At 47.1% G+C, this 22,864-nt stretch overlaps 1 protein-coding gene across 2 annotated transcripts in view; it reads right to left on the reverse strand.

Annotated features, from left to right (window-relative positions):
• Window positions 1–916: 916 nt before the first annotated feature.
• Window positions 917–22,864, reverse strand: part of FBXO32 (F-box protein 32) — a 33,038-nt gene continuing 11,090 nt past the window's right edge. For both annotated transcript variants that reach the window (XM_036031394.1, XM_028533911.2), the window contains exons 5-9: window positions 13,434–13,527; window positions 12,438–12,622; window positions 7,816–7,998; window positions 6,687–6,830; window positions 917–6,267 (exon numbers count right to left, since the gene is read on the reverse strand). In XM_036031394.1, the coding sequence (XP_035887287.1) occupies window positions 6,178–6,267; window positions 6,687–6,830; window positions 7,816–7,998; window positions 12,438–12,622; window positions 13,434–13,527 (696 nt within the window). In that variant the 3' untranslated portion in view covers window positions 917–6,177. The remainder of the gene's footprint in view (window positions 6,268–6,686; window positions 6,831–7,815; window positions 7,999–12,437; window positions 12,623–13,433; window positions 13,528–22,864) is intronic.

Below are 22,864 nucleotides of genomic sequence, written 5' to 3' on the forward strand. Positions count from 1 at the left end.
ATGGAGAGTGGATCGGGGTATGTTCCAGAGGGACTGCATCAAGTAAGACAGTCACCCCCGAGTAAGTCACCTGAGCAAATGAAACGCAACTGGGAATGCAGTGCAAGTCTTAACCCCACTTTCAGAATCTTCTTGCTCAGGGAATCATAACTGCAGACATCAATTGAACTCATGTTGTGTGCCTGGCTTCAAGCACATTATGTATGTTATAGTTCACTTGACCCTCACAACCATAAGAAATAAATGATCACCATTTTGGAGTTGAGGACATTGAGATAGGGATTAATTAGTTAAGTGTGACCTTTGTCTGGCAGGACCAGGCTCTGAACCTTGCATAAGCCGTGTCCTCTTTCTGGAATGTTCACGCCCATATTCTGCTGGGGCCAGCTCCTCCTCACCCCAGCAAGCCCCCCCCCAGCCTCTCTGTAGTAGGTTCCCCTTGCGGGTTCGCACCTCAGCCCCTTGTTTATTCCCTTCATAGCTCTTGTTACACATTAAATTTTTTTCTGACTTGTTTTTTGTTTCTCACTAGAACCTAAATTCTCTTATGGCAGGGACCATATCGGTCTTGTTCACCTTCCTACTCCTAGTGCCTTGCACAGAGTCTAGCGTAGAATAGTTATTCATTAGATGTCTGTTGGTGACTGCATTGATATTGACTTCAAAGTTTATTATTCCCTAATGTTTGTACCATACAAACCGTGAGCAGAAATAGCCCATTTAAGCATAATGCTGTATTATTGACCCTTGTTGGTACTTAGCAGCCAGCTTCTTTTTCTATGTGTTCTTGGAAATTTTACAAAAATGAGAAGCTTCTGGGAGAAGGACTATAAGTCTAGCTAGGCAAAAGAGAAACATACTCAGTATGATAAAAAAGCCAACTAGAATTGATACAAACCAAAAATGCACCAGTGTGTGTTGTTGGAAAACCATTTATTGCAATTCAGTGTCAAAAAATTTTTACAAAAATATGCCACCGTCTGGTACAAACAACTATAAAAAAGTCAGTTCATCATGCAAGAAAAGTGTGCAAATAATTTATACAGATGGACAGCTCACACAATATTAAATAAACATCTTTGCGCGTAATTGGTCTAACCTTATACTTTAATTACAATGTTTAACCCCCTATACTATTTTTCATTAAAGAAGTAAAGCCTCTAAGCTTGGGACATGGACTTGAATAGACCCCCTTTAGCCAGGGTGATTGGCACTTGGTAGGACAAAGATGGCGTCAAGAGTTCTCAAGTGTAGAGCACCGCTTGGAGCCTTCTGTTTAACATACTTGTGTATCGCTCATCAAACAAACATTTCTGTACTCAAAGACAGAGAAAGTCATGTTCAGACTCCAGAAGTAATGCTGTAGCAGATGGAATTTCAAGAGGTTCAGGATTTTGGAGCAGCCGTTCATTTTTGGCCAAACAGAGCAGGGCCTACATTTTAAGAGATTTTTCAGGAAGTTTTGTTTGCTGAGTGAGTTCAAGGACACTTTGAAAAACCTCCAGCTGACAAAGTCTTGAGTATCGTGGTTCCTCACTCCTTGCTGCCTCGTGGAGTAACCCCCCACCTTGCTTAGTAAAGGTGAGGTTTGGCAGAGAGCAAACTTCCATGGGGACAGAAGCTCACAGCATGGGGTCCACAGTAGGTACCAAGGACAGGGAGATGGAGGGGTTGGATTAAACGTACCTCTTAGTCTAAGGGCAGAGGAACTACCCACTTAGTAATCATCAGAACCTCCGTTTCTAGAAAGCATGCTGGCTGCTCAGTCACTGTCTGTCTTAAGGGCCATTTTTGTCATAACATCTAAGTACCCAGGGAAAAAGAATCTGTGAAACACGCTGCTTACTTGCTGGCCAGAGGTCACACTCACTAGAACGCTGTACTGACGGCAGAATCAGAGGCCTGTAAAAATATTACGTGGCTCCTTAATTTCTCTAAGAAAAATCAGGGGCTTGAAACGTTTGGAAAAAGCGGCCAGATGCCCAGCACTGGACCCTCACTCTCGCCTTCCATGTTGAAGGTCTCTTGAAGAACCAGGTCAGTGTCATGTGTCTCTGGCCATACCAGAAAGGGTCGGGGCTGGGGCACAAAGTCAAGGCCTCAGGAAGTCCCAGGTTTATTTATGCTCAGGTCTACCCCTGGGTGCCCGGGCGACTGAGGCACGTCCCCTGAGTGTTCTGGATCCATGACCTCATCTTGAAAGGCAAAGAGAATGCCAGGCTTCAACATCTCCAGCCGCCCTTGCAGCGTGGAGGGCTGGGGTAAGAGTCCCCCTCCCTTGGAAAACGACGGAGGGTGCACTTTCTTTAACAAGACAGAGAAGACAGCATCTACAGAAAACGTCGAGTTTAAAGGAATTGCGATCTTGTTTGTGGACGACACCAAGGGCCCAAGATATATCAAAGAGCCACATGTCTGCATTTGCCCAGAGGTTCAGGGTGTTTCTGAGGTCTGTTTAAACACTAATAGGATGTCAGGCCAGTATCCAGTCAGAAGGGATGGTTCACAGACTCAGGGAGTTGGAAACAGATTTAAAAAAAAGGCAAAAAATAAAACAACAACAGATGTCAACATAGAAGCTGATGATATACTTTAGTTAGAAAAAATTCACACAAAAAATTACAGTTAAAAAAATCACACATAAAATAGTGTTTGCATAGCAAGACATTATTGGCCTATTGCCTGGCAGAAGAATATAAACTCAGGTGCATGTTTTATGATAAACACTGTATTGAATGCTAAGGATGATAACCTGCTGAGCATGTCTCGAAATGACTGACCTTCTTGTACATCATAGCACTTGCTCAGACATATGAAATTCCAAACTCATCTTCCCCTCCCACATGAGAACAACAGCAACACGGAGCCTCTGCTCATAGCAAGCTTGTCATGAAAGTTTCTGAATGCACACATGAGAACTGTGGCCATAGTGCAATATATACTCATCGCCTTTCTTCACCCTCGCCAAGCGAAGCCTGCTCTTGCGTTGTTTCGTAGTATAAACCCAACTCGTCTAAAGTATCTTCTCTGATCCACTTCAATTTAAAGTTGATCGTCACTAAACAAATGTCACTGCCCAGCTGATACCCTGAAGTTTCTACCCCTCGCCCTTCCACGCAACTGCTCCATCTGTTCAAAGTAACAGCGCCAAGTCATAACGCAATGCAGTTTAAGATGTCATTGGACTTTCCTCTGGATCCTGCTATAAAGTGAACAATCCTAAACTTCACATATTCTCCTGCCCTCAAATGCTATTGTCAGTCTCAGGAAACTCTAGGCTCATTGCTCATAAGCCTCAGTCGGACCTCGTGATAACATCCCTGTGGATTCGCTCACACTGCCCTGGACAAAACTCCTTTTCTGTAAGTCCACGTTATTTCACATTTGCCATCAGTTTCAAATGCTACACCACAGGGTTGGGGTGGGGTCAGTACAGCAAAGAGAGGAGCGTTACTCTCTCATCCAGCAGTTTCCATTGTCATGTCCCTCTGGCTTTTAGACCAGCATTTCTGAGACGGGGATCCTATGTTTTTTGTTTTTTAGATCAAGTTGTCCTGGGAGGGTTTGCCATTAGACATTCTACAGATGATTAGTGCCCATCGAACACGAATTTTCTTTTCACCTCCTTTTACTTATGTGTGAGGCTCTGACCACGTTTCCCAGCCACCACATGGCACCACACAGATGCTCTGTGACCGCTGTGCTTGTCCCTAATGCCCTCACACAAACCACAGCTCCAAAGAGATGCCATTTCTCTTCCTTTCCCCCTCCCTCTCCACTTGCCGTTTCCTTCTTACTCTCCTCTTCCAGTGAAAGAAAACCACAAATGTCGGGGCTTTATTTTCCTTAAAAATTTCCCTGGACTCCATTACACGCCACCTCCAATGACGCCGGAGGAGACGGACGAGCCCAGAGGCACCTTCTAAGCAAACATCTCAGAAAACAGTGCTCCCGTCACTTGTGGTTAGGGGTCTCTCCAAGCCTGCGCCTTGCAAGCTGCCTGGGGCAGGATGGGCAGTCATGAGCACTGCAGACAGTGTAACCCTCGCCGGCTTTGCGCTGGTAGTCCAGAGCAGGTGACGTTGCTGGGACTGCGAGCCTGAAGGCACTCAGCAGCTTCCATCTCCTCGATCCACATGAAGGGGCAGCGGTCACAAGGTGGGGGGAAGAAGTGGAAGGCCATGAACACCTAACCCTGAAGAGTCAAAGCTTCCTAATTTCCATCCCACATCTTTAACAGACATTTGAGAGGAGCTGTCCGAGTTATGGAAACTTTTCAATTGCACAGTGTAGGCCCTGCATTCTCAATGTGACCTTGACTGGGGGTGGGGGGCAAAACACGCCTCTCAGGATTACAAAGGTTTGTGGACCTCCAAAGCTCAACCTCACCCAGCGAGACTTTATTGTTTAATATTTAATTTTTTCATTAGGGAGAATTTAAATTCAGCCTAATTATTTCTTCTTGGAGGGTGATAGTGAAAAAAAACTATCGAGAAACCCTGGTATAGGCACAAACAATTGCAAAGTGAGGGGCACCGACTAACAGTTGGTTTCTCTCCCAAATGCTGGTGCTTGAGTTGCGTGTTGAGGGGAGGGCGTGAGGAGGCCGGGTATCACTAGCTGGTCCCCGGGCTTGTTTCTGTTCAGCCAAACTGTCTGCCTCTCTTTAGGTCACCCCAAGGTCAACCTCTAAGGATTCACGGATCCTCAGCGTGAACATGAACCAAGTTCCTAGTTGGCTTCATGTATTTTCCAAGGACATGCAGGGTGGCAACTTTATTTACAAAAAAAAAAAAGCAAATACAACAGCAAAATATGTACATTTTTTTTGTAGAAAAGCAAAATAAAATTCTATAAAAAGTAAAAAACAAAAACACTCCCCACCCCCTCCCAGGAATATTTGACAATGAACTCATTACATCCTGAGGTTTCCTTTCTCCCCCATAGTTACCTGCTGATGATGGCCTAAGCGAGATGCCCTGGGTACAAAGCATGTTTGGGGTGAACTCAAAGCACCTCTGTTCCCTATTTGGCTGGAACTCCAGGCTTTATTTTATCACCCTCGCAAGGAGCCCTAGCTCCTAGCTTGACCACACTTCGATGTGGGACGCAAAGAAGAGACGGCTGCTCAGCTCATCACACGCCAAGAGGAGCGGCAGCTGGTGGAACGCCTCACTGACGCGTCAAACCTGCTTCACAAGCCTTTATCAGCGCCCTGGCTCCCAGCAGTCCGCAGAGACGGGCTCCTGCTCATCCGTGAAGATACCCCAGGAAGCAGACAAGCCAGGACATTCAACAGGAATAAGAGAGTCTTCACAGCTACAGGGTGACTCATTCTATGATTTTCTGGGGCAGGACACCCTCTGGGACGGTTTTCAATTAATGTCATGCTGTCCCAGATGAGCGACAGCACGAGAGGGAACAGGGTCTAGGTGTCCTGGGGGATGGTTCTAGATGAGAGGCAACTCCGGAGACCGCCCCATTCACCTCGGGAGGAACACAATGAGGACGGACCTCAAGACCCCTTCCTGTTTTAAATCACCTTCTATATGACGAGAAAACAAGAAAAGCAGACCCTGCCTCCTGGACAAGCGCTTTGTCAGCGACCACTGTGCTTTCCGAGGTAGACTCTTGTGTGGTATCTTCGTAAGGGAAGGCCCTGCGTACGCCCATGCGGTTTACGGTGGCTCTCCTTGCCTTCTTAAAACTAACGCAAAATCAAAACCAAAAGCCCAGGGATTTCTCATCTGTAGTTTTTCGTCTTCTTCTTAAAGCGGATTTTCACATTGTAAACAAAGCGTGCTCTATCTTGTATTCGAGTTTTGCCCTCTTCTTCTGCATTTCTAGGAGTTTCAGGGAACCTCGAGAGAATTCCATTTTTCCCCTATAACACAGAACGCCTGCCCTTATAGTCTTGCTGGCAAATCATTAGAAAAAAATAGTTTATTTACAGTATTTCTGCGTTTCCAAACCAATTCTAATGAGAAGTCTATAGTCTTAGATTCCCAGCCAGCGACTGCGTCTCTCCCTTCCAAATGTCCTCTCCGTGACTTATCTCGGAAGCTTCCAGCCAATGTTTAAAATGTACACTATTTACAAATGAAGTGTCCGAACTCTGTACTCCCCGCCCTCCAGTCGGCGGGGGAACCCTTCTGAAGTGCTGTCATGTGCTGTGACTCAGAACTTGAACAAGTTGATGAAGTCCTGGGGGGAGAGGGAGACGGAGCAGCTCTCTGGGTTATTGGCTGTGCACGGGTGGTCAGTGCCCTGCAAAGGAACATCAAGGTCAGGTCTGAGTTCTCAGAAAGCGTCTCGTTGGCTTGCAGCACCGCAAGGCATCGCCCAACCTCAAAACAACATTCCTCGCCAAGAATGCCGTAAATTCTGGAAACGCTAAAGAGCCGTGTGCACGTGCAGGCACGTGCGTACTTGTACACAGAGGTGGGAGAATTTTTGGGGGGGTGGGGGTAGGGGGGTTGTAGCAAAAAATGAACCTAAGGGGGTTGGTGAAGGAAATTAGGTCTTTGAAAGTTTCTCTCCCTGGAGACAGAATTGGTTTCGCCTTCACCCCTGGCTGGAGGTTGTGGTAGTGAGGGTTGGAGAGGACTTGGTGTCGAAATGGCTGGCCCGATGGGCTCTTGGGGTCTGAGCTAGGGGTCTGTGGCAGCCCCCTCCGAGACACATACCTTCCAGGAAAGGATGTGACAGTGTTTGCAAAGCTGTAGGGTGTCTCCATACTGCTCCTTCCGTGGGTAACATCGCACAAGTTTAAAATACATCTTCTTCCAATCCAGCTGTCCTTTGTCTGACAGAATTAATCGCTTGCGGATCTAAGTATCAAATAAAAGTTGTTGCAGGAGAGTTCAGCAAGAAGGGGGTCTGTGGTTTTCTGGTCCTGTTCTGCTCCCCTCCCCTCCCCCCCTTTTTCATCTCTACCCTGCAATAGCTAGGGGAAAACAGCCAGGATAGAAAAAGTATCTTCTGATCAACGGTAGCGTTTCACCAGCCTTGAAAAGAAACAGGTGGCTGGTGACATCTTTCTGGTGACCTCTGCTGAACTGCATTAGAATGGTCCTTTGAAGTTTAGGTGATCTCAGTAAACAATATTAGTCTCTTGCTTGCTCTGACTTGAGTGATCATTTCCAGGGAGATGCGGGAACTGCTGGGCACGGTGGCTCTACTTTATGTCTAAATATTACAGGCCTCATGAGCAGAACTTGTTGAATTCACGCTTCTATATAAAGAGGCTGGAAAAAAAACCCTGGGGCATCCTGAGGAGGGGTAAGGGCCTGGAGTTGGTATCAGAAGGCCCAAATTCAGATTCAAGGCCAGGTTCCTCAACTAGACGACCCCTCCGCTAGTTTTGATGTGTCACTCAGCCACTCGTGGCCTCAGTCTCTTCATTTGTTTAAAGTGGGCATCATGATATCTACCCTTCCCTGGGTCATTCAAATAAAATGAAATAATATCTGTAAAAGTACTTCAGTTACAAAATATAAAAATATAAGTTGATTTGTTATAAAAAAAAAGGACTGGTATCAATTTGTGAGGTTTTTTTTTTTTGAGAGAGCTGTAAAATGTAGATAGGTTAAGAATGTGTGTGTGTTTTTTTCCATCAAAACCAGGCCCCCCCCCCAAAAAAATAACCCCAAACACACATTATTTAGGAACTCCCTGGACTGTTGTTTTCCAGTCAAACCAGAAAGCCCCGGTGGCTGGGCACCCACACTTCCAGCTCTGAGAGGACGCCTGGGAAGCTTGAAGGTGGGGACAGAGGAGGGGGAGAGGGAGGGAGTGTCCGCTGGCCCCACCGACCTGCCGCTCGGAGAAGTGGTACAGGCAGAGCCTCTTCCACAGCAGCCGGTCCTCGCTGAGCACGTGCAGGTTAGGGGCCACCTGACCCAGGCTGACCAGGTCTCGCCCGTCACTCAGCCTCTGCATGATGTTCAGTTGTAGGCACAAGGGCAGGTCGGTGAAGGTGAGGCCTTTGAAGGCAGGCTGTGGGGAGAAGGGTTATGGTAAGTCTTGAAGGGCAAACCCACCAGCCGATGCCCTCCGTCTTCAAGCTGGCTTATTGATCAGAAATCAAAAGCAGCCATTGTCCCTGCCCTAAGCGCAGACACAGGACCCACGGCTATCACCACAAAGAAGAGCTGGGCCAGCTGGAGCTCAATGGTGCCAGAGAGATTTTCCAGTTTCACAAAGCCTCATACTTTGACTCGGGAAGATTCTCCCAGCAGCACATGTTGCATTCTCCTGCTTCAGTCAGTTCACTCAGTTATGAGATTTGCTACCTTCTGGGAGGGCTCACCGCTCTGGACAGAGCAGCCCCCACTTGCCTGCTGCCCCAGCCTCCTATCTCACTGCCCCCCGGTGACCACTGATCCCTCAGAGCACATCAAAGCCTGAACACACAGGATTCACAGGGTGGGGGGTGGGGGGCACTCGCAGTCTTAGCAATTCCATCTTGTGTCCCCTGCAAAGCAGGACAGGCATGTAGGGGGAAGGTGGGCAGTGGCAGGGGGCCCTGGAAGGATGGACTACAGAGAAGAATGGGAAGCGGCATGGGAGGGACATGGGAAGGACACACAGTAGGTCTGGACACACAGGTACTCTTGGAAGTCCAGATCTCAGTCTCTCTGGGTCCAAAATGAATTGTTCAGAAGATTCTGAAGATCCCTTCCAGCTCCAACAAGCTCAGATCTGGCGCAGTTTCAGCCTCCTAACTCATCAGACGTGTGTATGACTTGGCGATTTTTATCGCTCGGGCTGCTGGGCTGAGCTTTCAATTGTTTGCAGAACTCAGGGCTTTGCCGGGCTGCAGAAGGCCCTAGACCTGTTTGTCGTTTATCATCTGCTGCTGATCACAGGGGCTAATAAAACTGCCACGAGCTTTTCTTTTTGTTCCTAGCACTTCAAAGCGTCTACTTTTTTGGTTAAAACTCCCAGGCCAATTATTATATGAACTCCTATTAAAGTCCACTTGGCAGAGTCCGCTCTTAAAATGTTCAAACCTGAACTTTTCCAAAATTCTTGCCCAGACCCCATGCTGAGAGAGCCCTTACTCCTGATAAATGGTTAACTGCTTGCGTGCCTTCTGCTTTTTGAATATTAACATTTAAGAGAAAAATAAGTGACTCTTGCTCCTCTGATGGAGCGTTCGGTTAAAATCCTTTCTATGTACCCTGCCCCCCGGGCTTCAAGAGCCTGCTCTGCTCACAGCAGTGTGATTCCATGCAATCCCCGCCCGCTCCACACGTACACACCCGTTCTCTTCCTTTTTTATCCTTTTTATATTCATTATTTTGCCAATAAAAAATTGGCTCTCTGGAATTATGAAATTCTGAAGGAAAACAAGATACTGATAGAACTTTGGCAACTAGAAAGCAATTACTATAAATGTCACCGTAACATTTTCATAGAATAATGTGCTTTTCTTTAGTCCAAACTGTTAAAAAAGTAAGCTTTTTAAATACAGTCCAGACTGAAGTAATTAAGTTCCCCCCTCGCATCTCTCTCTCTCTCTCTGCTTTTCCCTCTGGAGAGCTGGGCTTTCTATGAACAGCTCTTCAGGGCCCTGTGGGCTCCCTGCTCTGAGATCATGCAGCTCAGAGCCCAGGCGGGCGCGAGGGAGACGAGGGCACTGAATACCAGCACAGGCTCGGCAGACAGGGGTTCAATCCCCACCCACGCTACATCTTATGGTGGTGAGACCCTGGCCAGGTTACTCCTAACTACTCAGCCATTTACAAAATGAGGAGAAGCGTATCTTACAGTGTTGCTGGGGGGAATGGATGACATGATGCATGGAAGTCCTTACTTAGCGTGATGCCCAGTAAATATTACCTGTTATAATGGCTCCTACTTACAGTTATTCATTAGGTAAGTTAATACACAGACTGGGCAAGAGTAGGTTTACAAGTTCATGCAGAAAACGATACAATATTTAATAAATAATCATGTCAGAATAAACTCTGTGTTTCGTGTACTCACAGATGGAAACCTGCTCTTGCCTCACCCTATATGTAAAGGGCTCAGAAGAGTGTCCGCCACAGAGTGAGCCCTTAATAATAACAGCTGGTGCATTTACAGTACTTACAGCACGTCAGGCACGGTGCCAAGTGCTTTCCGTGTATTAGCTTTTTAAACCTCACACCAGGGCTAGGAAGTACACATTACTGCCCTATTTTCCAAATGAGGAAATTGAGACATGCGGTGGCTGAATAACTTGCCCCAAATCCTGCAGTTGGTAAATTGTCATCATCATCATCCATAACACGGGGCAATAGTTTCTGATTGTATTCCTATGGGCTTTGAACAAGCACTTCAGGCAGGCGGTGGGAGGAAACTCCCCTTTAATCATTCACTCGCTCAAGTAAAATTTACGGGCTACCTCCTGCTCTGTGCCAGGTGGAGGGAACAGAGCGGGGAGCAAAACAGCAATGTTCTCTCTTTGTGGACTTGATAAGCCAGTGGATGGAGACAGGAAAGCGCATCCCCATCTGAGATAATTTCAGATGGTAAAACCTGATCTGAAGAGGGTGCAATGACAGTGGCTTCAACAGACGGGATGGTCAGGGGAGGTGACAAGTTTAAAAGGCCTGGGCCAGGATGGAGCTTAGAGTGTGCAGAGAGTAGTGTGGTCCAGTTGGAGCACGATAGCAGAGTGAGGTGAACTCCAGTGTTTGATCCGTCCTGTGTGGGATTTCTTGGGATTTCAAAGGTTTGCAAAAATCAAATCACTGAATACATAGTTGGAAGAAAGCTGGGCTGAAAAAAAGTTTGGAAACCACGGATGTTAAGCAAGCTTTGCCATTTTAGGAATAAGGAGCCCAGGGCTCGGGCCGTAGCTCTGGGCCTCACTGTTGAGTTACTTGGGGAAAATCAGTGGGCTTGTCTGGTCCCACCCCATGAATAAACAGGGACTACAACGGCTACCTCCCGAGAGTGTGTGTGGCCCAAGGAAAAGGGGCTCTGGGGAAGGAAGCTCACGGGTGTGCAAGGGCTGTGGGCGGGTGTGGCCGGGGAGGGGACAGAGGCCAGCTCCAGACAAGTGTGGCCATCCAAATCGGCGTCCCCAAGTTGCTGGAGGGAAGAATGCCTTTGGGACAAATGGGACTTCCTCACTTATATCACTGGCTGGGTAAGTCTCTTCTGAGCTTAGGAAAAAAACGTAAATATCAAGTCCAAGCTACAGAGAATGCCAGAAATCGGAGAGAAAGTATTAGGGGGTTTTCTGGGAGCGATAAGCTGAAAATTTGAGTCTCGAATTCACAGCGTCAAACTATGCCTATACTCGAGAAATGGGAATGGAATCAATTATTAAAATAAATCAGATAAATGTTCATAAGAAATTCTCATGTTTTCTTATACTAGTCAGATCATTGAGATAGCTTTTGAAAGATTACCTGGGCTGGTGCTATGCATGGTGTACGTGTGTGTGTATGTACATGTGTGTGTGTTGGCCTAAATGACTCTAAGGAAGTCACATAACTCCGAGGCCTCTGTTTCGGAGTTTAAGAAACTAAGGCACAGGGAGGTATTAACAGTAATGGGAAGGACATTGCGTTTTCAAAACTTTACAGAGTCAAAACATTACTTAAAAGGGGTCAAAGAGGTTTTCTTCATGTTACTTTCTTGAGAGGCAGGGCAGACCCAAACTCCATCAGCGTGGGTCCCAGAACCACTTAAAACAGCCGCGGTCAGCGACTAGATAAGACAGCCAAGTGCTCCATGGGCCTGAAGGGCGCCTGTCCGTCAATGAGTCCTGGGACAGGGCACCCGCGTCCTGCTCACAGCGCCTCCGAGCCTTGTCCTCCTGCTCCCTGGTAACAGGACCTGAGCCAAGGGCCAATTCAAACCTAAAGGAAACTACTGACAGTAGTGAAGCTGGTAATATAGGATTTTTTTTTTTTTGGCTTGAGTTAGAATTGCTCAGGTCTTTTCTGACGTGTGTTCATAGTCTTTCATCAGAGGCTTCCTTCATCATAACTGTCGAGAACTGGAACTATACTTTTGAAAGGCTGGCGCCCGTTCTCCCAGCCACTGCCATCACTGCTCCCTGGTAGCCAGGCAGCACCCTGACGCTCAAACAACACATGCCTTAAGGGGAAACGGGCGAAGAAGAGAGGCCTGCATATCGCACTGAGGATGTCAGCGGTAGGGCCGACCTCTTCCCCAAAGCCCACTTTCCGGTTTGGCCGCCATGTTTCACATTTCCCATACTCTGATCCTGTTTTGCCAAGTTTTCCTTCCCATCCTCTGTTTATCTGGAAGCCCCCTCCAGCACTCAGTATCAAGCATCAGATCAGGACAGTCCAGGCTCTTCCACCACCAGAGGGGAGACAGAGCCCTGGCGAGGCAGCCCGGTGTCCCGGTGGAGGAAGGGACCGAAGCCCTTCCTGCCTGGATGGACGAGGCTGGGCGGTCCCGCTTACCCTGGTGATCTGGATGTTGTTCAGCTGTTGCTGCCAGTGGAGAATCGTCTCCATCCGGTACACCCACATGTTGATGTTCCCGACCAGCACGCACTTGCCGACTCTTTGGACCAGTGTACATAAGGAGGTGTAGAGGGTCTGGAGTAGTTCTCTTATGAGTCTGATGTTTTGCTGGTCTTCCAGGACTTGGGTGGGGAAGACAAAGAGAAAGAATAGTTTGGCTATGGAACATTTGACATTGTATAAGTGGGCCTTTCTTCTCTATTCTGCTCCAGTTACTGGGTATTGCCCTTGGGGATATGGTTTTCTTTCTCGTTGGTGTTTCTTCTCTACTTGGCCAGCATCTGCCCTCGAGGTTACTGGGTAGAGTTTCCATTATCTAGGTCCCTCTTTGTTCTCCTCTCCCTAGTTTTGTACAAAGACTCTTTCTTCCTCATTGTTCCCCCAGCACCAGTGGCTCACCTGATTTGAAAGCAGTTGCTTTTGCCTGGTCATCCCTTTTCGGTGGTCAGTGGTAGGAGCATATGGGAGCTGGGAGCTGGGATTCTAATCCTGTATGGGTGACTCTTTGTGTGACTATGGACAAATCACTCTCTCTCATGAGACAGTTGACCCAACAACCTAAGGTTCCTTCGGGCTCAAAGAGCCGATGAATCTATTCAGCCTTGTACACGGTTCAAGTTTCTAGGAATTTGGGATCCAGAGACTCGGCAGCCTAGGTGGGGACACGTGTTTACACTGAGGAGGCCGAGACGCTTACAGCAGGAGAGAGGATTTCAGTGAAAGGGTGGGAGGGCGATGCTCCTACTCTTTGCCATGGGCACGAGCTGTACCTTCTCCTGAACCGGGATCTGGCACTACGGAGCTGCATCTGGAGTCATTCATCTCCATCCACTCACATCCCCTTAAATCTAATGACATGTCTGCTCTATTGGAAAATCCATCTGTCCGTCCCCGTGCCTATAAAAAGGGGTGAGAGAGTGAGAGAGAGCTCACCTTTCAGAACCACTTTTTCCAAAATGTTCATAAAGTTCTTTTGGGCAATGCCACTCAGGGATGTGAGCTGTGACTTTGCTATCAGTTCCAACAGCTGTGGACAAAAATAGAAGTTGCCAGGCTTAGAATACAGAGATATTTTTTTCTCCTCTAATCTTCGCTTTGGAGTCACATGACACGGAGATACAGACTGAGGGGGAGAGATAAATAGCAGGCAGGGCCACAATGCAATAAAAAGCAGATGCTCAAAGTGAAAGACAAATGGGGGTAATTCAAAACCCAGGAATCAGGCTGAACATTTCATTGCTTTTTTCTTTTACATATAAAGAGTTTGGCTGCAGCCAGGGCTAATTCATTCTGCTTGTCCTACTTCAGCAAGAGTGGAACTGATGGACTCTGAAGGGAACAGAACTTCCTATGACCTGCAAACGTTTGAGTTCCATAGAATCAGTCCAAGCAGGAATTCTTCTACCCCAACTTGAACTTCTTCCCCCATGGCACTGACTGCTCTCCAGGCACCTAAAGCTCATGTTCAGCATCCCTATGCACTTTCCAGGGACGTGGCCTTTTTATCAGGATGTCTCCTGCTTATGCAGCATTCAGTATACTGTTCATTGTACTTAACTTCCTGTGGAAAGACTCCAGTCACTGGAAGAGAGAGAAATGCAGGGGTGTAGAGTGTTTATTTCTACTAAGGGGCTAGGATCCTTGCAGCTCTAGGTTTAGGTTCAAGTCTTGGTTTGACTGCTTATTATCTCTGTGACTATGGGAAAGTAACTGAATTTCTTGGTGCCTCAGTGTCTTCATCTGTACTACTAATACTGAGAGTCCTCAAGATTGTTGAGAGCTTGAGATGAGGGCGGGCACCTATTTCCCCGAGCACAGTGGCTGGCACCAATCAGGTGGACAATAAAGGTGATGTAAGTCAGTTCATTGAGATTATATCCCATCCCCACCACCCCCATTATCACCAAGTAAGAAGAAATAAAGATAACTGAAGTTGGTCCATCCTCAGCCCAGTCTTTCGTCCCTTCTATAGCAAAGTTCTTTACAGATGTGGCAAGATTTTAAAAAATTCAAAGATTCTATTTTGAAAACGGCAGCTTGAGACTGGAGTGACCCATTTAGCAGATGAGCAAAGTGAGGCTCGAGAAACTAAACCTTACCAACAGCTCCACAAGCAGTGAGAGGCCTTGGCAGAGCCCTCCTCAACACACTTCATGTTTTCTCGGAGTCATCGAACCAAAGAGGTGAACGTTAAGTGAAAGCAATGTTATCAGAACTCTCTGGGCCCCCTAGAAGAACGAACTAGCCTTCCACTTAAAAAGTAAGCTAGCTTTAGAGAAATGAGATCTCTGCTTTATTTTAAGCCTTCAGTCTCTCTGCTCCCAGGACACTTTCCAAGGCAGCTTCATCTCCCGGCCAGGCCCCAGCCCCGCGATTCTTCAGGTCAGTAAACACTGAGTCTGACGCCGGCCGCAGTGCTGGGTGCTGGAGTCAAGGCGGCGGGAACTTGCAAAGCAACATTCTAAAACTTGGGCTGCAGGGGAGAACTGAAACTTTTGGATCCAAGCCCCAAGCAATTCAAAGAACCTCTGCTTCCAAAGCATTTGTTTAAAAATGTTGTCCCCGCGGAGCCTCTTGGGAGCCTGTCAAACCACGTACAGACTTTTAATTTCCTGAGCATAATTTTACTTTAAGTTCAAAAAAGGAAAAAAAAACCCCACACCCCCAAACCTTTTCCAGCCTGGCTTTATATATTTCTCACACATGCAGGCAGCGATGCTGCCATCCGACTGGGAGAAGGCTGGGAGAAAAGGCTGAGGCTCATTTGTTAGGATTAGTACTGGTGGTCCCAGGTTGGAAGCGGAGGCCACGTCCATGGGCAGTGGCCACACTGGATGCCCTTGGCCTGTCTGGCTCGGCTCTGTCACCAACCAGCACGTGCGAGTCGAAAGAGGGGTGAAAGATGGCACAAAGGGATTGGCAAAACCTTCCATTTATCTCCTGGACCAACAACAAGATTCAGGAGGCCAAGCTGATGGTCTATTAATACCCTGAGCCTCACATGACCAGCACCAAGCACGGGGGGGGGGGGGGGGGGGGGGGGGGGGAGAAAACAATGCCTGGAGTGGCCCTCGGAAGGGCAGCGGCTGTGCACTGTGACTCATCAGGGGGTGGGGGGTGTGTCAGGGGGTAGGAGGAGGGCGGGCAGGGCTCAGTCCGAAATCCATCCAAAACCAGATTCCGTGTGACTCTCATCTCCTGACGGTGTCACTTTTAATCTCATCTAAAAATGCGCCAGTCGGAAGGACAAGAACATTCTCAGAGCTCTGCCTATGCATTTGAGGGAAAAGAAAAACCCCTCAGTCTCAGGTGACCTCTGAGGAGGAGGAAGGAATACAGCAGCAAAAGCGTGTCCATGGGCAGCCGAATGACACGCTAACTACCCTGTGTTTAACCGTCTCTCCGGAGAAAGTCCCTCTTTTCACCTCCCGGCAGCTGTGGGGTCAGGAGGAGACCTAGATTCTCCAGCTGGGTGACCTTTACAACTGTCATTCATTTAGCAAGAGTTTTTTTGAGTGGCCACTCTGTCCCAGTGGTAGGTGACATGGATATGGGGACACAGACACAGGATCCTGCGACTCCTGGAGTTGACTGTCTAGTTTATGATGCAAGTCATTTAACCTCCCAGGACCCCAGTTTCTTTATTTTTAAACTGGAAATAAAACGACTGCATACATCTGGCTTAGCAAACTTTTTTCTGTAAGAGGTCAGATAGTAAATATTATCATTTTTCTGGGCTAGATGGTCTCTGTTGCAACTACTCAGTTCAGCAGTTGTAGTATAAAAGCAGCTGTAGATAATATGTAAACGAGTAGGTGTGGTTGTGTTCCAATAAAACTTTATTCATAAAATGGGGGAGTGCATATCTGGCCCTTGTGCCATAGTTTGCCGACTTCTGCTGCATATATCATAGAATTCAAGAGTGAGGGCTGCAGAGCCACACTGCCTGCCTCAGTTTCCCCATCTACAAAACATGATAAGACTACCTATTTCAGAGGTGCTCTGAAGATTAAATATGTTCATAAAGCACTCATTGCACTCATAACAGTGCCTGATACCAAGAATATATTCAGTAAATATTATTAGTTTTTATCATAACAAAGAGAATATTACCAGGTAAAATTATTGCCAGAGGGGGCATAGTGAATTAGGGTAAAGTACAGCTGGTTTAAAGACTTTTAGAACTCTTGTATTTCAATTTTATGTATTGTCAACCAAATGCTTAAGTGCTTTCAAATTTTAATGTTGCTTTCTGTCATTTTTATGATTCTTGGGATCCAGTTAATAGCTCTGTATCTGTTGATAAAAATTAACGTTGATAAATTTTATGACTTACATAGGTGCATCTACCATGAAGTCTTATTTTGCTAATAATAATGGGTGTTTGTTACAAGAGAGTAACGGTGCTAAGCACTTTACACATGTGAACTCATTTAACCTCCAATGGCATCCCATTGGGGGTGGGTTCTCGACAAAAGAGGCTACTGCAGCCCAGAGAAGTCAAGTAACTCACCTAAGACGCACCAGCAGTAGTAAGTGGCAGAGCCAGAACTGGAGCCCAGCCATGTCTAACAGAAAACATGTATTTTGATAGCTTCAAAACCTCAGCTTCTCAAGGCCAATCAAATTTGCATCTAGGGCCAAACTTTACTTTAAAAATAGCAGCAGCACCATATATTGTTACATCCCAGGAAACAGAGTCTGGAAATTTTATATCAATATTACCTTGCGACAGGTAATTAGTTTTTAACATTAAGGGAGAAATAACACCCAGAAAGTGTTAGTAGCATGTTTAGTTAGGATGGGGCAATTGCCTTGGCTAAACCACTTAGGTCTGCTTTCCATATCAGTGTAATGCTATAGGCCCAGAACCAACCAGCAGAGTAGTATTGTGTGAAAGTCATAGTCAAGAGGAAAGAATTCATTAATGTTATTTCTGTGTCAAGAGAGCTGTGTGCCTAGGAGAGTAGAATTGTATCTAGCAAACTATTTACCGGTGGCTTAGCCAATGGTATTCTTTGTCCCTAGACACCAGAGAAAAAAGAGAGGAGAGGAAAATGTCTTTTTTGGAAGCAGCTGCTTGTTTTCTGCTGGGCAAATTTTTACCCAAGGTGCCAGTAATCTGTGGCTGCGTTTAAGGAGGGCGAAGCCCGTGGTGTCATCACCATGTGGGCAGTCGGCTGTGCGGCGTGATTTGCAGTGACGAGCTGTGCAGCAACAGCAGCGGTTCTGGGCCACCAGGAAGGGATGGTGGTCACCGCATACCAAAACCACATCCTGCCCCTCCGCTTTGGCTCATGCTCGTTTTGGACACACTGAATAGGAGAAAGCTCTAGTATCAAGCAACACTGTCTAGTGAATCTCAGAGCGGATGTCGACCACAGTTTGAAGGTGAATGGGCAGAAGAGAGACTCCCCTCCGAGCTCACGACACCCACAGAAAAAGCCAGTTTCCTATATTTCCTTCCCTTCAGCTTATCTTTAGCAAATAAATCAGCTCACATCACTTCTCTGCTTGACACCCTCAGATGACTTCCCTTTGCACTTAGAAAAAAGTCCAATCTCCTCAGCACGAAGGCAAGGTCCTCCCGGGTCTAGTTCTAGCTCCTTCTCAGGCCTCATTTTGCACAGTCACACTGACTGTTGTTGGGGCCCCGAGCAGGCTCAGCTCATTCCCGCCCCCCAGCCTTTGCCCTTGTCCTGTCATCACACGCTGGCTCCACCCCACCCCTCGGGTCTCAGCTCCAATGTCGCCTGCTCAGAGAGACCTTCCCCCACCATCCTGGATGGAAACCTCCCAGCAGCCCTCTTTGTCTATGGTTTCATTGTTTTTCATTGTTCCATTTACACACATCTGAAATGATCTTATTTACTCACTTGATGATTATTTAATTGGGATATGAACCTCAAGATAGAAGGGATTGTTTTGTTTATCCCTCTGCCTCAACCTGGAACATGGTAGGTATTCAACCAACATTTCTTTGATAATGCATTAGATTAGAATCAAGGAGTGTTATAGGTAGAAGGGACCTGGGAAACAATATACCCAGATTCCTCCTATTATAGAGGAGGAGGCCCCTCGTGGTGGTCAAAAGACACAATCAAGGTCAAGGGTGGATGATATGAACGATCAAGCTGGTCTCCTTACGGGGTCTGGTCTCATACCGATGCCCCAGGAGTAAATTACTCACAATGCAAACATATCACAAATAATTTCCAGGAGGGCAAGCAGATTCGATCTAGAGGGCTACTAAATAACTGGGGCTTTGGAGGCATCAATAAAATAAAATAAAATAAAAGTAGCAGTTTTACCTGTTAGTTTGAAATAAAACCACACTAAGGTTGACCACTAGTCTATTACCTGACTAACTCTATTTTGCATAGAATATTAAGAACATATCGTAATTTATCCCCAAATCCCTCCATCTCCTATGACAGGGCTGAATTCATGCAGAGTGGCAAGTTGATGGTGGCCATGCAGTTTGATTCTATGTCTGACTGGAAAACATGCCACAGGATTATCAAGTATAGCAAAGAAGCTTCCAGAAAGCCCTTGCCATTTCTCACATGCTCAGTATCCAAGCCAGGTGCCCACAGGAAGATTGTATCTCTTGCAATAAACCCTTGGTTACATCAGGCAGTGCCTCTGCCCGCACCGTGTGCTCTGTACTTACAAGACCCTTATTTATTCAATGGATAAATAAAATTTAAAACAAATTAAAAACCTGGAGAGTTTTGGCCTGACTTTGAGCTTGAACACTGACAGGTTGGAAGAGGGAAAATTTCAGTTACATTAATAATCTCCGGGCATGTCAAGATTGGGTAAATATTATTTGCAAGTGAAACATCTCTCTGACTGAGGGCGTTAAGATCCTAAGAAGGAGGGCCAAGTTTACATGAATTAATTGTATCCTCAGCCGAGAGAAACTTGCCTCTGTCTTCCATCCATCCCAGATATTTTTGAACTTGCAATGGTGCCCTCCTCTCCGTTGCGTCAGTCGAGTAGCTCTGTTCAGCTCAACAATCCTGCTTAAATGGCTCCTTGTTCATTCCCGCACTCCGCACCTCTACCCTATGATCCTGTGGGCAGCCCTGAGCCCCTGGCCCACCGCCACTCCCTTCCACCACTGTCCTTTCACACCTCAGGTGTCTCTTCAGGGCGTTGGCCCCTACAAAGCCCTTCACCTTCCTCTCCAGCTAGCCCAATCCTAGCCATCCTTCAAAGAAGGCGACACTCAGGTTTGACCTCTTCCAAGATGTGGTCTCCAGTGCCCCTTTCTCCATCCTCCAAACAGGACCAAGCTCAACGTGCCACTTCAGTACTCCTGTTCCCCCAAAGTAGCCCAGAAGCTCCTGCCCAGCAGTGGCCAGGTCTTCTATGACTCCCAAGTGGCTATGGCAATGCTCGGTGTATGGTAGGGGTCAACGCAGAGGTAGCAGTTAGGGAGGCAAGAACATTTGCCCCACGCAATTTGCTATGTCCTCGGACCTAGCAGGGGGATGCTGCCAACTCCTTGCCATTGGAGAGCTCGTCCTTTAGTGGATTCCAGGGGCCTCTGGATCCTAGGTCACAGAAACGTAAATCTCTGTCTTACCCTCAACTACAGCAACACGGAGCAGGGCGTCGAGTGCTCTTAAGGACCTTCCTCCTTGAACGGGGAGAAGTCTGCTGAGCTGGCACTTAACACTCCGCTCACCTGTCCAGTGTAGCATATCCTCCTGTACTGAGCACCTGACTTCACCTAGAAACCTAGGTAGACTTTTAGCATAAAATATATTTCTGAGCCTGTGGTTAGATTCTGAGTCCTCAAGAAAAATGTTATACAAAATGGGCACACCTTGGATCCAGAGGTCTCCAAAAGTGAGATGGGAAAGAAAATCATAAAAAAAGATCAATTTCTATATCTTATATCATCTTTAATTTTCATTTTTGAGTGTTTTCTAAATAGGACCCTAAAGATAATAGTAATAGGGACAACTGATACTCGCGTAGTGCCTACCATGTGCCCAGCACTGTCTGAAAGCATTTTATGTGCTTATATTCAGTTTAATTCTCATAGCAACACGGTGGGGTAGACACCATGACCAGCACCTTTTAAAGGGGTGTGGTTTACAAACGAATGCATGACTACACACACGCGGACAGCACATGTTTTAATTAGTTATTTACTGTTGGGAGTCCATGGTCAAAAACCACTCTCCGGTCTCTTGGCCTCCCCCGTTTCTCCCCATGTCTGTGGGAACCCTGCTACTTCTGCAATGACTCCATTACTTCTGTGGTTGTGTGGGCAACCCCTCACTTCTCCAGGAAGCGCCCACTTCTGCAAGCGCTCCCTTCCTGCTGTGCTCATATCCTCATGCCTGTGAGTATCCCCGCTTCGGTGGGCACCCAGGCATTGCAGGATCTGCTCATCCGAGAGGCTTGTTGCGACTGAGAAGGCTAGGAATTCCGAGAGGTGCACACTTTTGTCCTATAAAATCGCTAGCAGCCTAATGAGCGTTCAGCAGCAGACCTGCCCCGTGCCCTCCCTGTTAGGGCCCTGCAGTGGGTTCCCGCCATTTCCCACCATTTCTGCGGGCCGTTTTCAGATGGGCTCGTGGTTCTGCTATTTTGACTTTATTGCCATTGAGGTGGTTGGCCACCCTCCCTTCATCCCAGCTTCTCAGTCCCAACGGAAAAAGATACCATCAGTTTTATGACTCCAGTGGCACAGGCCGCCATCCATCAAAGGAAGGCCACCAAGTGTGTGCAGCACCAAATTAATGCAAGGTCACCGTGGCCGAGGGGCCAGGCCGCTCACGCACATCACGGCCCACTAGGGCCTTGGCAACAGCACACCCTTAATTGAAGGCATTGGGTTTGCTCTTGAGTCATAGTGCCATATTTCAGCCTTTGTTTGCCAAACCGCCCGTCAACTTAAACTAAAACATGTTTTTGGAAAGGACTTTTAGGGGTGGCAGGAATGCAAAACTTGCTGGAAACATTCAAATGGACTTCGGGTGGTAATGCAGAAAAAAGGTTAAAAAAGTACATTGGTTTAGGTTGTGGAGTTCTTTGCTACAGAGGGACGAGGGCGTAGGTTTGCAAGCTTTTGTATGTCCTCCTTGGTCTGCTAGCTATGGGGCGGGGTGGGGGGGCCATTCATCCCAGTCAGGAAACCAGTACTTAAGGTTCTCCAGGACTTTCCTGGTCTGAACATGGCATCTGTAGTTACTATCCATGTGGCGACTTTCTCATTCCATACAGAGAGCTGGGAGGACCCGGTCAAAGGCCATCTTGGCAGAAAGCACTAAAGCCCTCTCCTGCGGACCTTGGTGTCTTGGTTAAAAACTTAGTGTGCAAAATGGACATCTGGGCCCCCGAGCGTTTCCGAGCTGGTTTGCAGATTTGGAAACACCCTGGGGTCACCTGGTAGATACGTTCCAGTAGCCCTGCCCGGGCACCACTTCAGTGAATTAAATCGGTCACCGTAGAGGTGGGCTTCTGTGGCCAGCCTCGTGGGCCATTCTGGTAGGCAGCTGGGGCCGGGAACTGCTGGGCAGGATCGCTCCACAGAGTGAACCCTCCCCGTGCACTGGAGACTCACGTTCCCTGTTGGCACCCCTGTGCCCTGGGTGCGATAGTCAGTCCTTCTCTCCTGTGGAACCACTACCAGCCCAGCCCCCGCCCCACAACCCCAGGGGAGTTTCCAAAATGTGTTGGTCTTGAGGCATGGTGTAAACACATTTTTTAAAATGACTGTTCATACTTGAGTAAGTTGTGGCCTCTAAAGATTTTAAATCATCATTAAAACCCACAGTCAAAATCGTATTTAAGCCACCGGGGGCGTGTGAGGAGGGGGCAGCGGCAATGAGTGTAGCCTGAGGATAGCTCAGGTACAAATGCCACACAAACCCCCTGCAGGTTATATTCAAGGTCTGTGATCCCCAAATTCCACAAAGTTCTGTGCTTACTGATAACAATGATAGCGTTTTGACATAGCTGTGCTGGCCATTTCTTTCGTTCCCTCCGAATGTCTATTTTTTCTGGGGATGACAGCCTGCAGGAATGCAACACATTTCTTAAAAATGTACTTTGCCTTTAAAGAGATTAAAAAAAATGTTTTTAAAGGCCTTCAAAAATCGGTCCAGTTTCTTCCTGGAACTAAGGAACCGTCGTAGCATTAAGAAACCATTAGGTCAAAGTAGTAAGATGTGGAGAGCGGACTGGCAAGCGACTTTGCAAAGTTGGTTTAAGGATAAGAAGAATATATGAGAAGTGTATTGAGTTCCTTAGAAGAAAAGCCTCAAAATGTGGTGGTTGTCATTAAAATGTTTTAAGCTCTTCATAAAAATAACATATTATTTCTCAAATTACAGAGGGCT

The sequence above is a fragment of the Phyllostomus discolor genome, chromosome 7 (genome assembly GCF_004126475.2).
Source record: "Phyllostomus discolor isolate MPI-MPIP mPhyDis1 chromosome 7, mPhyDis1.pri.v3, whole genome shotgun sequence".
In the NCBI taxonomy this organism is placed as follows: Eukaryota; Metazoa; Chordata; class Mammalia; order Chiroptera; family Phyllostomidae; genus Phyllostomus; species Phyllostomus discolor.